Source organism: Calliphora vicina, chromosome 2 (assembly GCF_958450345.1).
Source record: "Calliphora vicina chromosome 2, idCalVici1.1, whole genome shotgun sequence".
In the NCBI taxonomy this organism is placed as follows: Eukaryota; Metazoa; Arthropoda; class Insecta; order Diptera; family Calliphoridae; genus Calliphora; species Calliphora vicina.
The window spans coordinates 131808070-131824670 of record NC_088781.1 but is presented as its reverse complement, the minus strand read 5'-3'; the positions used below and the strand labels follow the sequence as shown (position 1 = coordinate 131824670).

The 16601-nt window shown below is 25.1% G+C and overlaps 2 protein-coding genes across 2 annotated transcripts; one reads left to right on the top strand and one right to left on the bottom strand.

Annotated features, from left to right (window-relative positions):
* The first annotated feature begins 8394 nt into the window (after window positions 1–8394).
* Window positions 8395–9208, top strand: LOC135951517 (uncharacterized). The gene is made up of 2 exons (XM_065501177.1): window positions 8395–8475; window positions 8537–9208. Exons 1-2 carry the CDS (start codon window positions 8425–8427, stop codon window positions 9113–9115), a joined length of 630 nt encoding a protein of 209 aa, XP_065357249.1. The 5' UTR covers window positions 8395–8424; the 3' UTR covers window positions 9116–9208.
* A 5568-nt stretch (window positions 9209–14776) lies between these two features.
* Window positions 14777–16216, bottom strand: LOC135952421 (uncharacterized). Its single transcript, XM_065502345.1, has 2 exons — window positions 16134–16216; window positions 14777–16074 (listed from the first exon to the last, which is right to left on the bottom strand). Exons 1-2 carry the CDS (start codon window positions 16182–16184, stop codon window positions 15097–15099), a joined length of 1029 nt encoding a protein of 342 aa, XP_065358417.1. The 5' UTR covers window positions 16185–16216; the 3' UTR covers window positions 14777–15096.
* Window positions 16217–16601: the final 385 nt, after the last annotated feature.

Sequence of the window (16601 nt, the reverse complement as noted above, 5' to 3'; positions counted from 1 at the left end):
GCTAAAATTTATTCGAATAATTTTTTTATTCGCTAAAAATGTTCAGGTAATATGGAATTGTGATTAGTTACCGAAGAGTTTACCAAGATTTTAACTAATTTGAGGACAGTTAACTAAAATTTTTAATCGAATAATCGTTAAAAGTTATTGAAATTTTTTATTCGTTAAAATTTCTTCAACAAATATATAGTTTTGACTCGGCTTATACATACAGTAGTGTTATTTAAGGCATCTAGTGGTATAATCGCTAAATGTTATTCGAATAATTTTTTATTCGCTAGAATATTTTTAACAAAAATTGTAATTTATTTATTTTTTTAATTTTACCACGAAAAATTTATTCGAGTAATTAAGTTGTAAAGGTGTAAAATTTAGAAATTTGAAAGAGTTTTCTGTCATATCAAAACGAATAAAAGCAAAACATTATTCGAATACAAATTTATTCGCTTTAAAAATCCTTCAAAGTTATGGATTTTGCTAATCTAACATTTACAAAAATTTCTCAACATTTCCTTTTCATTCGAGCTAATTTTGGATTATTCGAACTTTTTAAATTAATCGAATAAAATTTTATTCGCTAAAATATTCCAAAAAAATTATCATTTGTAGACTACTGCCATTTCTAATTTAATTTACTGTTATAATGAAACGAATAATCGTTGTATATTATTCGATTAATTTTTTATTTGTTTTAAATTCTTTAATAAATTAGTCATATAAAAATGTATTCGCTTTAAAATTCCTTAAATATCCTGTCTATCCATCTGAGTGATTTTTGGATTGTTTGCACTTTTCGAATTATTCGAATAAAATTTTATTCGCTGAAATGTTAACGATTAATCGTTTCATTTTAACAATAAATTATGTTAGAAATGTAGTCTTCAACAGATAAATCTTTTGAAACATTTCAGCGAATAAATTTTTATTCGAATAATTCGAAAAGTGCAAATGATTCAAATAAATTTGTATTCACTGAAATGTTCTATAAAAATTATCATTTGAAGAATACTGTCATTGCTAACTTAATGTATTGTTATAATGAGAAGATTAATCGTTGTAAAATATTCGAATAATTTTTTATTCGTTTTAAATTATTTAAAAAATTATTCGTATAAAAGTGTATTCGCTTTAAAGTTCCTTAAAATAAATTTCTATCCATCTGAGTGATTTGTTACTAATTATTCGAATAAAATTTTATTCGCTAAAATTTTCCAAAAAATTTTTCATTTGTAGACTACTGCCATTTCTAATTTAATTTACTCTTATAATGAAACGAATATCGTTGTAAATTATTCGAATAATTGTGAGTTTTGTTCGTTTGTAACATTTAAAAGAGTTTTTAAATGTTTTCTATCCATCTGAGTGATTTTTGGATCATTTGAAATTATTCGAATAGAATTTTATTCGCTGTAATGTTCCAAAAAATTTATATTTTGAACACTACTGCTATTTATAATTTAATTTACTTAAAATGAAACGAATAATCGTTGTAAATTATTCGAATAATTTTTTATTCGTTTTTAATTCTTTCAAAAATTATTCATTAAAAAACGTATTTGCTTTAAAATTCCATAAAAATTCTGAATTTTGATCGTTTGTAACATTTAAAAGAGTTTTTAAATGTTTTCTATCCATCTGAGTGATTTTTGGATCATTTGAAATTAATCGAATTATTCGAATATAATTTTATTCGCTGAAATGTTCAAAAAAATTTATATTTTGAATACTACTGCTATTTGTAATTTAATTTACTTAAAATGAAACGAATAATCGTTGTAAATTATTCGAATAATTTTTTATTCGTTTTAAATTCTTTCAAAAATTATTCATATAAAAACGTATTTGCTTTAAAATTCCATAAAAATTGTGAATTTTGTTTGTTTGTAACATTTAAAAGAGTTTTAAATGATTTCTATCCATCAGAGTGATTTTTGGATCATTTGAAATTAATCGAATTATTCGAATATAATTTTATTCGCTGAAATGTTCCAAAAAATTTATATTTTGAACACTACTGCTATTTCTAATATAATTTACTTAAAATGAAACGAATAATCGTTTTAAATTATTCGAATAATTTTTTATTCGTTTTTAATTCTTTCAAAAATTATTCATATTAAAATGTATTCGCTTTAAAATTCCTTAAAAATTGTGAATTTTGTTCGTTTGTAACATTTAAAAGAGTTTTTAAATGTTTTCTATCCATCTGAGTGATTTTTGGATCATTTGAAATTATTCGAATATAATTATATTCGATGTAATGTTCCAAAAAATTTATATTTTGAACACTACTGCTATTTCTAATTTAATTTACTTAAAATGAAACGAATAATCGTTGTAAATTATTCGAATAATTTTTTTATTCGTTTTTAATTCTTTCAAAAATTATTCATATTAAAATGTATTCGCTTTAAAATTCCTTAAAAATTGTGAATTTTGTTCGTTTGTAATATATGAGTGATTTTTGGACCATTTGAAATTATTCGAATAAAATTTTATTCGCTGAAATGTTCCAAAAAAATTATATTTTGAACACTACTGCTATTTCCAATTTAATTTACTTAAAATGAAACGAATAATCGTTGTAAATTATTCGAATAATTTTTTATTCGTTTTTAATTCTTTCAAAAATTATTCATATAAAAACGTATTTGCTTTAAAATTCCATAAAAATTGTGAATTTTATTCGTTTGTAACATTTAAAAGAGTTTTTAAATGTTTTCTAGCCATCTGAGTGATTTTTGGATCATTTGACATTAATCGAATAGAATTTTATTCGCTGAAATGTTTAAAAAAATTTATATTTTGAACACTACTGCTATTTCTAATTTAATTTACTTAAAATGAAACGAATAATCGTTGTAAATTATTCGAATAATTTTTTTATTCGTTTTTAATTCTTTCAAAAATTATTCATATTAAAATGTATTCGCTTTAAAATTCCCTAAAATATGTGAATTTTGGTTTTTTATAACATTTAAAAGAAATTTTTAAGGTTTTCTATCCATCTGAGTGATTTTTGGTTCAGTTGCACTTTTCAAATTATTCGAATAAAATTGTATTCACTGAAATGTTCTAAAAAAATTATCATTTGATGTCTACTTTCATTATTAAATTAATTTAGTGTTATAATTAAACGAATAATCGTTGTAAATTATTCGAATAATTTTTTATTCGTTTTTAATTCTTTCAAAAATTATTCATATAAAAACGTATTTGCTATAAAATTCCTTAAAAATTGTGAATTTAACATAACATGTTTTTAGCCATCTGAGTCGAAATTTATTCAAATTATTCGAATAAAATTTTATTCGCTAAAATGTTACAACGAAATTTATTTTTATAATGAAACGAATAATCGTTGAATTTTTGGTTTACAAAACCTCTTCTCAATTCTCTTTAAAACATAAAAATAATTTTATTTTCATTTCGTTTTTGCTTAAATTTTTTTAAAGTTAAAACTTCAAAGTGTTTAAGGATTATTGAATTTATTACTTAAAGTGTTTGTCAATGAATTGTTCATTTAGTTTGGGTTTAATCTGTTTAATTTGACAGATTTTTATTGGATATATACAAAGTTGTAGGGAGTTTTGTAAAATTATTGAGGAATTAATATTAATCATACGCCTGGGTTTTGAAAAATTAATAAATTTAATAAAACTTGTTTTAAAAGCTAAAATATTTAACAACTATGCTAAGGGCAGTTGCATTATGAAGAATATAATAAAATAAAACATTTTATTTATTTCTATCAAATTAAATGCTTTCACTATCTTGCAGTAAACTATAATACATATTTTATTTGTATCAGAAACATAATAATTAAACCACTGATAACCTTTAAAACCAAATTTATAAATTCTTATGAAATACTGGCTGCCCAAAAGGTATTTAAATGATATAAAACTTAATTTAAAATTAGTCTATTCATATCTGTAGCTGGAAACGTTAAATAAATCGCTGAAACATGGCGTCATATAAGATTTACACTTTATTTTTATTATTCTTAATCTTGGCAGAAGTAAGTGAAATTAAATTCAAAATTTTGTTGAAACAAACTGACAATTTGTTTAAACAATTCTTAATAGAGCATCTACAGCAGACCTATTGAGGAATCCTCGGAGGAGTTGGAGTTAGATGAAGTCATACAGGAAATTAAAGCAAATGGAACAGATTCGGAGAAACTTATTTTATCTAATATGGGCAATTTTATGTTAATACCCCAAAAACATGCCGCTAAGGTTGTTAATGCCACGAAGTACTTGCTTAAAGATGAAAATTTATTGGCCAACCAACAACCAGAAGTTGTAGAGTTTAAAAACAAACTCAGCTTGTTTTTGGACAAATATGATCCATCAGCCAGTCTCAAAGCGATACATGAAACTATGGATTATTTTCTTAGTATTATGCAACCTTATTTTGAGCTGATCGAAGACAAACAAACACCAGCCAGCAAATTTATCAACGATCTCTTAAACAAATACAATTTTAGTGAGTATTCGATTAAAATGGAGGAACTGGAAAATGCCATAGATGAATGGCGTGTAACTGGTAGTAGTGCTGAAAAACTTTTAATATTCACCTTGGACAGTTTAGTTACCATGCCCCAACAATATGCTGCCAATGCCACCAATGCCACTCGTTATCTAGTTAAAGACGAAGCTTTCGAGGCCATGCAACAAACCGAATTGCAAGAGTTTAAGAACAAACTAACTGTGTTTTTGGATAAGTATGATCCCTCTACCAGTAACTTGAAAGCAATTTATAAATCAATGAATGCTTTTGCCAATATCACCGACCATTATTTTGAGCTGCCCGTGGAGAAAGTAACCGCCGAATCGAAAATTATCACTGAACTTTTAAAGAAATACAATTGTAAAACTGTTTCTATGCCATTAATTAAATATTTTGAAACGTTTATGAAAAACTTTATCGTAATGTTTGAAGAATATAAAGAGGATTTGGAGAAGCCCATGTTGGATTGGTTTGAAAAATTTAAGAATTTAAGCGAATTGCAAGAGCAATTGGAATTGATGGATGAGTTTATAGATATGGTTTGAAGTATAGATAAAATGATTTTAGCGAAATTGAATGGAAAATGTGTGCTACTGCTGAGTTTATGAATACGGTTTTAAAAATTTGTTTTGGAAACATATTATATTAAATAAATATCAAATAAACATTAGTAAAATTTGTGTTTTGTGATTTTGTGAACAGAAAGTGCCCTTTATTTTTTGAATATGTGTGATTTTTCATTAAAATACCTCGGGGTGATATGTTTATAGTGCTAGATTTCGATGAATTGAATTTTTTTTTTATTATCAATATAAATGTATGACTTTATGGAACTAAAGTGTTCTGTGAATAGTGCATTTAGTGCTTAAAGTGTTTGCCAATACATTGCTCTATGTGTTTAGATTAAATCTATGCATTTTTAGTAATTTCTGTTGGGTATTAATAAAGTTATAGACAGTTTTGTAAAATTATAGAGGAATTAATATCAATCATACGTCATGTGGTCTAAATATGACAAAAATCTTCAAAAATCGTTTTAAAAGCTTAAATATAAAAGAATAAAGTTGATTTGTGAATAATATTAAGGTAAAATTATATTAATATGATATTATATTGTGTTTATTATAGTTCTTTCTAAAAGTTTTTAAGTAAATTTCTGAAAATTTATTTCACAAAAAAAAAAAAATTAATTTGGAATTCCTAAATAAACTTATTATATCTTAATAAATTTTCAAGAATATAAAATGGTTTTATTTCCTTCAAAATTTTAAAATTATTTAATTTTCGTTTTACAATTTTTTCAAGATCTTTCCAAAATAAAACTTCAAAGTGTTTGACAATTACTAATTAAAGGAATTTGCAATGAATTGCTTTTTTCTTTAAGGTATCCAATATGTTATTGGCAGTTTTGTAAAATTATTAAGGAATTAATATTAATCATACGTCATGGGGTAGACAAGTTACAAAAATCTTCAAAAATCGTTTTAAAGTTGGTTTGTGAATAATATTAAGTTAAAATAATATTAATATGATATTATATTCAGTTTATGGTAATTATTTCTAAAAGTTTTTAAGTAAATTTCTGAAAATTTATTTCACATAAAAAAATTGTAATTTGGAATTCCTAAATAAACTTATTACAACTTAATAAATTTTCAAGTATATAAAACGGTTTTATTTTTTTCGTAATTTTAAAATTATTTAATTTTCGTTTTACAATAAAATTATTAAGGAATTAATATTAATCATACGTCATGGGGTCGAAAAATAATAAAAAGCTTAAAAAATCGTTTTAGAAGCCTAAATATAAGACATTAAAATTAGTTTGTGAATAATACTAAGGTAAAATTATATTAATATGATATTATATTATAGATTATTGTAATTCTTTCTAAAAGTTTTTAAGTAAATTTCTGAAAATTTATTTCACAAAAAAAAAAAAAAATTATAATTTGGAATTCCTAAATAAACTTATTATATCTTAATAAATTCAAGAATATAAAACGATTTTATTTTTTTCATAATTTTAAAATTATTTTATTTTTGTTTTAAAATTTTTTTAAGATCTTTCCAAATCAAAGCTTCAAAGTGTTTGGCAATTATTGTCATTACTAAATAGAGTAATTTTCAATGAATTGTTATTTTCTTTATGGTATAATCTATGCAATTTGAGAGATTTATTTTGAGTATCCAATAGGTTATTGGCAGTTTTGTAAAATCATAGAGGAATTAATATTAATCATACATCATGGTGTCGACAAATAACAAAAAGCTTCAAAAATCGCTTCATTAAAATACCTCGGAGTGATATGTTTATATTACTAGATTTCGATGAAATAATTTTTTTTAAATTTTTTTGTATTATCAATATAAATGTATGAATTTACGGAACTAAAGTGTTCTGTGAATAGTACATTTACTGCTTAAAGTATTTGGCAATGAATTGCTCTATATCTTTAGATTAAATCTATGGAATTTGAAAGATTTCCCTTGGGTAAATAAAAAGTTATAGACATTTTTATAAAATTATAGAGGAAATAATATCAATCATACGTCCTGGTGTCGAAAAATTACAAAAATCTTCAAAAAACGTTTTAAAAGCCTAAATATGAAACATTAAAATGGGTTTGTGAATAATAGTAAGGTAAAATTATATTAATATGATATTATATTTAGTTTCTTGTAATTCTTTCTAAAAGTTTTTAAGTAAATTTCTGAAAATTTATTTCACAAAAAAAAAAAAATTATAATTTGGAATTCCTAAATAAACTTATTATATCTTAATAAATTCAAGAATATAAAACGATTTTATTTTTTTCATAATTTTAAAATTATTTTATTTTTGTTTTAAAATTTTTTCAAGATCTTTCCAAATCAAAGCTTCAAAGTGTTTGGCAATTATTGTCATTATTAAATAGAGTAATTTTCAATGAATTGTTATTTTCTTTAAGGTATAATCTGTGCAATTTGAGAGATTTATTTTGAGTATGCAATAGGTTATTGGCAGTTTTGTAAAATCATAGAGGAATTAATATTAATCATACGTCATGGTGTCGACAAATTTCAAAAATCTTAAAAGATCGTTTCAGAAGCTTTAATATATAAAAATGAAATTGTATGGTGAATAATATTAAGTTAAATGAAAACAATTTTGTTTAATTCTATTAATATGTTATTATAGTTTATTACAATTCTTTCTAAAAGTTTTCAAATTTCTGAAAATTTATATCGCTTGAATAAATTGTCTAATTTGGAATTCCTAAATAAATTTAGTATAATATCTTCATTAATTTTCCAGCTAATATTCATTATGGGTGTTCGATATGATAAATCATGAAACACTGAGCATGCATTTCAATGACGTATTGATCAAATTATATTAATGATAACTCTGTATAAATTATGACTCCTTCATAATTGAATAACAAAACTAATATTTAATAATGATTTGCTTGCAAAAACTGTCAAAAAGAAATCTTGGCTTAATATAAGGAAATTTGAGGAGCCGCAGAACAAAAGCTAATTTTTCGAATTTTTTTTACAAATTGAGTTTTAAGTATTTTTATAATATTTGGATTGAAATCTTCTAGAAAAAATCAATTTCCCAAAATTTTTAAATTTTCAAAAAAGTAGCTTTTGTTTTGCGGCTCCTCATTTAACATACATTTTCAGTGTTAAAGCTTTATTTCAAGTATTTCACTAATTTAACCCGCACTCCTCAAAAATCTAAAAAAATACAACTAAATAAAGACACTTTACGAACAAACCAATTATTATTAATAGATAACCTTTCAAACTACTTAAATACAAACAAAATAAAAACATTTTATTAAGTATTTAAATAACAGCAAAAAGCAAAATTGTATTCAGTCTTTTAAAACGATTTGCAGAGATCTCTACAACTCAGCAATGGCAAATTATCAAATTTTTAGAATATTTTTTGTCCTAATCTCAGCACAAGTAAGTTTAATTCAAAACAAAAACACAAAATTATATACAATAACCTGCATTTTCTGTACAGATTATCTTCGGCAAACCTGCAGGTCTAACCTTGGATAATTTAGACAATTTAGATGAATTGAGAAACAGCAGCAGGGCCTCGGCAAAACTTAAATTGTTTGTCATAGAAAATTTCATGATCACACCCCGTCAACATGCCGCCAACGCTGCCAATGCCACGCAATATATGCTCAAAGATGAATCCTTAAAGGCCCACAATGAGCCCGAAGTTTTAGAGTTTAAAAATAATCTAAACAAGTTATTGAACATTTATAATCCTTCCAGCTCCAAAGTCGAACCATTCTATGAAACAATGGATGTTTTTGCAAATATTACCAATCAGTATTTGGATCTTCCCGAGGACAAAGTAACTGAGGAATCCAAATTTATAATTGAGCTAATGCACAAATACAATTGTGACAAAGTTGTCATGAGCATTGAAACTTATTTTGAGCAATTTTTTGAGAAATTTATCAAAATGTTTGAAGCCAACAAACAGGATTTGGAAAAACTCTTATTGGATTGGTATGAACATTTTATTAATACAAATAATTTACAGAAGAAAATTGCCTTGATTGTTGATTTTATGATAATGTTTTGAGAAAAGTAAATAAAGCAAATATTCTGAAGATTATTATGATATAAATTAATAATTTGAAGAAATATAAGCAGCATAAATGAATGAGAATGATAAGCAACTTTTTGTATTTTGAATTTTTTTCTACAATTTTCTTCTCTGAAACGCTTTAGTTTAACAAATAATTAGCTTGTTTTAGCTAATAATATGCTGTTAGCTTCCTAAGACTTGTTGCTACACTAAACCCCACTTAATTGTTTAATATTTTAGCTTTTAAAACAAGTTTTATTAAATTTATTAATTTTTCAAATCCAAGGCGTATGATTAATATTAATTCCTCAATAATTTTACAAAACTCCCTACAGCTTTGTATATATCCAATAGAAATCTCTCAAATTAAACAGATTAAATCCAAACTAAATGAGCAATTCATTGACAAACACTTTAAGTAATAATTTCAATAATCATTAAACACTTTTGAAGTTTTAACTTGAAAAAAATCATAAAAAATATTCACAAAAACGAAACGAAAATAAAATAATTTTTAAGTTTTGAAGAGAAATGAGAAGACTTTTTATAAACGACAAAATTTATGAAGATATTATAATAAATTTATTTATAAATTCTATAATAGTCTAAAAATTAGAAACATTTTTTAAGTGAAATAAATTTTCGGAAATTTTAAAACTTTTACAAAGAATTTCAATAAACTATAATATCATATTAATAGAACTAAACAAAATTGTTTTCATTTAACTTAATACTATTCAACACACATCTTCATTTTTATATATTTAAGCTTCTGAAACGATCTTTTAAGATTTTTATTATATGTCGACCACATGCCGTATGATTAATATTAATTCCTCTATGATTTTAGAAAACTGCCAATAACGTTTTGGATACTCGAAGTAAATCTCTCAAATTGCACAGATTATACCTTAAAGAAAAAAGAAATTCATTGAAAATTACTTTAATTGGTAATGAAAATAATTGTCAAACACTTTGAAGCTGTAATTTGGAAAGATCTTGATAAAATTGTAAAACGAAAATAAAATAATTTTAAAATTATGAAGAAATGAGAAAACACTGGAAAATAAATTTATATATGAATTCCAAATTATAATTTTTTTAACAGAAATTTTTTTAAAAAATTCGAAAACTTTTAGAAAGAATTTCAATAAACCATAATATCATATTAATATAATTTTACCTTAATATTATTCACAAACCAATTTTAATGTCTTATATTTAGGCTTCTAAAACGATTTTTAAGCTTTTTGTTATTTGTCGACACCATGTCGTATGATTAATATTAATTCCTCTATGATTTTACAAAACTGCCAATAACCTATTGGATACCCAAAATAAATCTCTCAAATTGCACAGATTATACCTTAAAGAAATTAACAATTCATTGAAAATTACTTTAATTAGTAATGACAATAATTGCCAAACACTTTGAAGCTTTGATTTGGAAAGGTCTTGAAAAAATGTTAAAACGAAAATAAAATAATTTTAAAATTATGAAGGAACTAAAACCGTTTTATATTCTTGAAAATTTATTAAGATATAATAAATTTATTTAGGAATTCCAAATTACAATTTTTTTTATGTGAAATAAATTTTCAGAAATTTACTTAAAAACTTTTAGAAAGAATTACAATAAACTAAATATAATATCATATTAATATAATTTTACCTTAATATTATTCACAAACCAATTTTAATGTTTCATATTTAGGCTTTTAAAACGTTTTTTGAAGATTTTTGTAATATTTCGACCACAGGGCGTATGATTGATATTAATTACTCTGCTGTATTTCATTAAAATACAGCAGAGTAATATGTATATAGTACAAGAATTCGATGAAATAAAAATTGTTTTTTTTTTCTGTGTTATCAATGTAAATGTATGACTTTACCGAACTAAAGTGTTTTACGATTAGTGCATTTACTGCTAAAGGTGCATGGCAATAAATATCTCTATATATTTAAATTAAATCTATGCAATTTGAGAGATTTCTCTTGGGTATATAAAAAGTTAAAGATAGTTTTGTAAAATTATAGTGGAATTAATATCAATCATACGCCCTGTGGTCGAAATATTACAAAAATCTTTAAAAATCCTTTTAAAAGCTTAAATATAAAACAATAATGTTTGTTTGTGAATAATATTAAGTTAAAGGAAAACATTTTTGGTAAATTATATTTTATTAATATGATATTATATCTAGTTTATTGCAATTCTTTTTAAAATTTTTTAAATTTCCGAAAATTTATTTCACTTAAAAAATTTTTAATTTAGAATTCATAAATAAATTAATTATATTATATATAAATTTTCAAGTTTAACAAACTATTGTTATTGCCTTTACAATTTAAAAATTATTTTATTTTCGTTTTTTTTTAAGATTTTTTAAAATGTTTTCCTAATTAAAGTGTTCAACGATTGATTGTTTTTACTACTTAAAGTAATGGTCAATGAATTGCTTTATTAGTTTTAGGGTTTAATATGTAAAATTTAAGAGATTTATTTAAAGTATACAAAAAGTTATTGGCAGTTTTGTAAAATTATTAAGAAATTAATATTAATCATACGCCATGGTGTGGACAAATTACAAAAATCTTAAAAAATCATTTCAGAAGCTTAAATATATAAAAATTAAGTTGTTATGAAAGAAACATATTGTCTAATGCCTACTTTTTATGAGCCAACGATAATTTTGCATTGCTGCTAAACTTTTGCCATCGCACTGTGCTTGGAAATTTTGAATGTTGGATTTTCATTGATTTGAGTATTCAATGGCAACTTGAGTGCTGAATGAGCAGTTTGACCGCCTTCCAACAACGTAGCTGCAATTCTTGATGCATTATCATTCTGCGACAGTATCGTTGCCGAAATCAACGCGATCAAAAAAGTTTTTCCAATTCCATCTTTCACAACAGTCATAAGAGTGTCTGTCGTATGCATATTTTTCCTGTCGATTCAACAGTGAAACGTTTGTTCGATCTGATTCCCTCAAGGCATCACAATCATATTGTTTTTCACGTCGATTACGTGCTGTCCTTCCTAACTCAGATACTTAATACCATGTTCGACATCATCCAGCACATGTCCTCAATTAATATCAAAGCCTCGTTGTCAATTTTCTCGCTAAGTTACAAATTTGGATTTAATGTTCTAATACGCATCTGATGCCAAATATCATCACACATGACATATTTGTATTTGCTCCACAAATCAGTCGGTTTGGATGGTAAGCATGTTTCTTACCTTAAAAACCTTATAAATAAAAATAAAATTATCCGACGATTTAATCCGATTTTAGAAAAATCGAAAAAAAGTGGGCGTGCTCAATTTTTCTTTCACTAAAAACTTAAATTGAATTACTACGAATTGCAAATTTTTCTTTCCATTAAAAACCTTTAATATTGTTAGCCAAAAAAGCTTCTGAAACGATCTTTTAAGAGTTTTGTAATTTGTCGACCCCATGACGTATGACTAATATTAATTCTTCTATGATTTTACAAAACTTTGTATAAATTTGTATGTACCCAAGAGAAATCTCTGAAATTGCACAGATTAATGCTAAACTAATAAAGCACTACATTGATAATTATTTTAAGTATTAATCGTTAATTTGGAAAAATTCAAAAAAAATAAAAAAATTCATATAGAAAATAAAATAAAACAATTTATCTATAAATTGTTAAGGAAATGGGAATACGTTTTTATAAATTCATTTATGAATTCTAACTTGCAATTTTTTTTTAAGTGAAATAAATTATAGGAAACTTAAAAACTTTTAGAAATAATTCCAATAATCAATTTATTTCAATCAAACCATATCTATAAATTCATCCATCGATTTCATTTGCTCTTGCCATTCACTATTTACTAATGTTAGTTCAAGGTTTTCCAACCCACATACACCTGCCTGTTCTTATTTATTTGCAAATAAAATATATAAATTTGTACTGCATACTATTTTTTATTACAGTTGACTGGACTCAAAAAAAATTTCCGATTTTTACCCGGAATTTTTTTAATTTTTTTCTTTACAAACCATTTCCTGAAAATTATAAATGAAATGAAATATATAGATAGATATATCAACGTATATGAAATTTTGTCTTCTTTTCAAACATGTATACAAGTTTTAAAAATTAAAAATTTCTAAAACGACTGCGAAGATTAAAAACAAGGTAAGACTTTATTAAAGAATCAAGTTGCTCAGAATCAATGTAAACATATACAGCAATTTATTGCCAAACACTTTAAGCAGTAAATGCACTAATCGCAGAACACTTTTGATCGGTAAATTTTACTGGTATTTATTTTATATTTATTAAATACTAGCTGACCCGGTGCGCTTCGCCACCCCAATTAGAAAAAAGAAATAGTACTATTAAGTCTCCCGCTCACTCGGGTCCATATAATCTTTATTTCATGTTTCTAAATTCATTGGTGAAGAAATTACTAAAAGTACCATTCGAATAAAGAAATAGTACCAAAAAGTCTCCCCCTAGAATTCTCACTCACTTAGGACAATATATGTTTAATTTCATGTTTCTAAGTCCATTGTTATAGAAATTTCAAAAAAGTACCATTAGATTAAAGAAAAAGTATCATGAAGTATCTCCTTGAATTTGCACTCACTTAGGACCATATATGCTTAATTTCATGTTTCTAAGTCCATTGTTATAGAAAATTCAAAAAAGTACCATTAGAATATAGAAAAAGTACTAGAAAGTCCACACTTGTGGTTTCCAACTCATTCGGTTCCACATAAGCTTTATTTCAGGTTTCTATGTTCATTGGTGAAGAAATTACAAAAAGTACCATTAAAATAAATAAAAAGTACCAAAAAGCCTCCCCCTAGAATTCTCACTCACTTAGGACCATGTATGCTTAATTTCATGTTTCTAAGTCCATTATTATAGAAAATTAAAAAAAGTACCGTTATAATAAAAAAAAGTACCATTAGAAGAATGAAAAAGTACCTATAGTTCAGTTCTCACATTTTGGTACCTAAATATAAACCCTTATTTCTAACACTAACTTCACTCAGATACATATCAGCTAACTTCAATATCGATAAGTGAAATAATTAAAAATATTAAAAAGGTACCATTAGGAGAAAAGTACCAATTTCCCTTTTCCTCCTTGAACAACCCTCAAGTTTGAAATTTAAAAATATTCCATTTTGCAAAAGTTGTTTATGCTATAGACATGTCTCAGTCGATTAAAATCTGTGTTAATGTGCCCAATAATAAATAAAAAAAGTACCAAACTGTTTACCCGGATTTGGCCTAATATACACCATGGCACTCGAGTTCCAAATAACAACCTGTTAGTTAATTTTTATATGAATCCAGGAACCAATGTTAAACAAATTATCAAAATCGGCTTAATAATTTGCAATAAAATGTATTTTCCCGATTTTATCCCCTTGTTGGTACCTTTTTTATCCCCATTGCGGTGGTAAAATATTATTAAAATAATTTTCTGTATCTTGGTGGGAGCTCATAGTAAAATATTTGAATGTCTATGTCAAATTATAGAAAAACATATTTTACGAAAAGTACCAAAAATAAACACAATTTTTATCCCTTAAGGATACGAAATTACAAAAAGTACCAAACTTATATGTTGTATTTTTTCATAAATAAAGAATACGATTTAAATTTTGATTCAATGTTTATTGGTTTAAAAGATACATAGGGTGCCAAAAAAGTACTAAACTACAGTTTTTACCCGTTTTCTCCCCTAAAGGGTTCGAATTTCGAAAAAGTACGAAACACCTGTCAGCTTATTTTTTAAATGGGGTAACATGCAATTTTAAGTTTTTTTGTATCTTTATTAGTTTTGAAGATATAAGATCAGTCAGTCAGTCAATCAGTCAGTCAGTAATGTTACTCTTTTATATATATAGATAATAAATTTTTTCAATTTATCAAGTTAAATAACAACAATGTCAATTCCGCAAAAAAAAAATGATCTATATTTTTAACATATCTACAAACTCATCCTTCGATTCCATTTGCTCTTGCCATTTCGTTAAAGTCATAATTTCTTCAAACTGATCCAAATATTTCTTTCCAATAAACTTTTTATGTCCTTGCAAAATGACGTTAAAGTTGTTTATAAATGTTTCCAAATATTTCATAAATGGCATAGACACATTTTTACAATTGTATTTGTTTAAAAGTTCAATGATAAATTTTGATTCTTCAGTTACTTGCGCCAAGGGCAGCTCAAAATAATGGTCGATGATATTGGCAAAAGCATTCATTGATTTATAAATTGATTTCATGTTACTGGTAGAGGGATCATACTTATCCAAGAACACAGTTAGTTTGTTTTTAAACTCTAGCACTTCGCTTTGATCGCTGACCTCGAAAGCATCGTCTTTAATTAGATAACGAGTGGCATTGGTTGCATTGGCGGCATATTGTTGGGGTATAGTAACTAAACTGTCCATGGAGAATATAAAAATTTTATCGAAACTACTACCAAATATGCGACGTTCATCTATTTCATTTTCAATGTCGTCCATTTTTTTCGGAATCTTGCTAAAATTATATTTCTTTAAGAGATCTTTGATAAATTTGCTGTTGGCTGTTTGTTTGTCATCGGTCAGCTCCAAATAAGGTTGGGTAATATTAAAAATGTAATCCACGGTTTCATGAGCCACATTGAGACTGACTGATGGGTTATAGTTGTCCAAAACCAAATTGAGTTTGTTTTTAAACTCTAAAACTTCTGGTTGTTTGTTGTCTAACAAAGTTGCATCTTTAAGTAGGAGTTTTGTAAACTCAACAATCTTGGAGGCATATTTTTGAGGTATTAACATATAATTGCCCATATTAGCTAAAACAAATTTCTCCAAATCTGTTCCATTTGCTTTAATTTTCTGTATATATTTCTCCGACACCAATTCCGGCGAGAATTCATCAGCTGGTCTGCAGTAGATGCTCTATTAAGATATGTTTGAATAATTTTCAGTTTTTTTTTTTTGATTTTCGTTTAACTTACTTGTGTGAAGATTAATAATAAAAATATAGTATAAATCTGATAGGATGCCATGTTTCAGAGGTTTTTTTTAAACGTTTTCAGCGACAGGTTTGAATAGACTAATTTTAAATTACATTTTATATTCTTTAAATACATTTTGGGAAGCCAACATTTTAAATAATTCATAAAAATGTATAAATATGTTTTGAGTTTTAAAGGTTATCAAAGGAAAGCATTTAACTTGATAGGTAAGTGTACTTCTGTTTTGAAATTTGTATTAAGTACTTAATCGAATATCTTTTTTTTTACATATATTCTTCATTATGCATAAAGACACTGTCTCTAGTATTAAAACAAGTAAGAAAGTATGGTCGGTCAAGCCCGGCCATATAATACCCTACACTAAGTAAAAGAGCAAACACATTTTTTTTAAAAATTTCAATAATTTATATTTTTGAGTGATTTTCGGAAGTGGGCCTTATATGGGGG

Bases quoted from the DNA above. Each gene is read 5' to 3' on its own strand.
- LOC135951517 (XM_065501177.1), top strand. From the start codon at position 8,425: ATGGCAAATTATCAAATTTTTAGAATATTTTTTGTCCTAATCTCAGCA. The intron at 8,476-8,536 runs GTAAGTTTAATT...TTTTCTGTACAG, and splicing joins TTGTCCTAATCTCAGCACAA to ATTATCTTCGGCAAACCTGC.
- LOC135952421 (XM_065502345.1), bottom strand. From the start codon at position 16,184: ATGGCATCCTATCAGATTTATACTATATTTTTATTATTAATCTTCACA. The intron at 16,075-16,133 runs GTAAGTTAAACG...ATATCTTAATAG, and splicing joins TATTATTAATCTTCACACAA to AGCATCTACTGCAGACCAGC.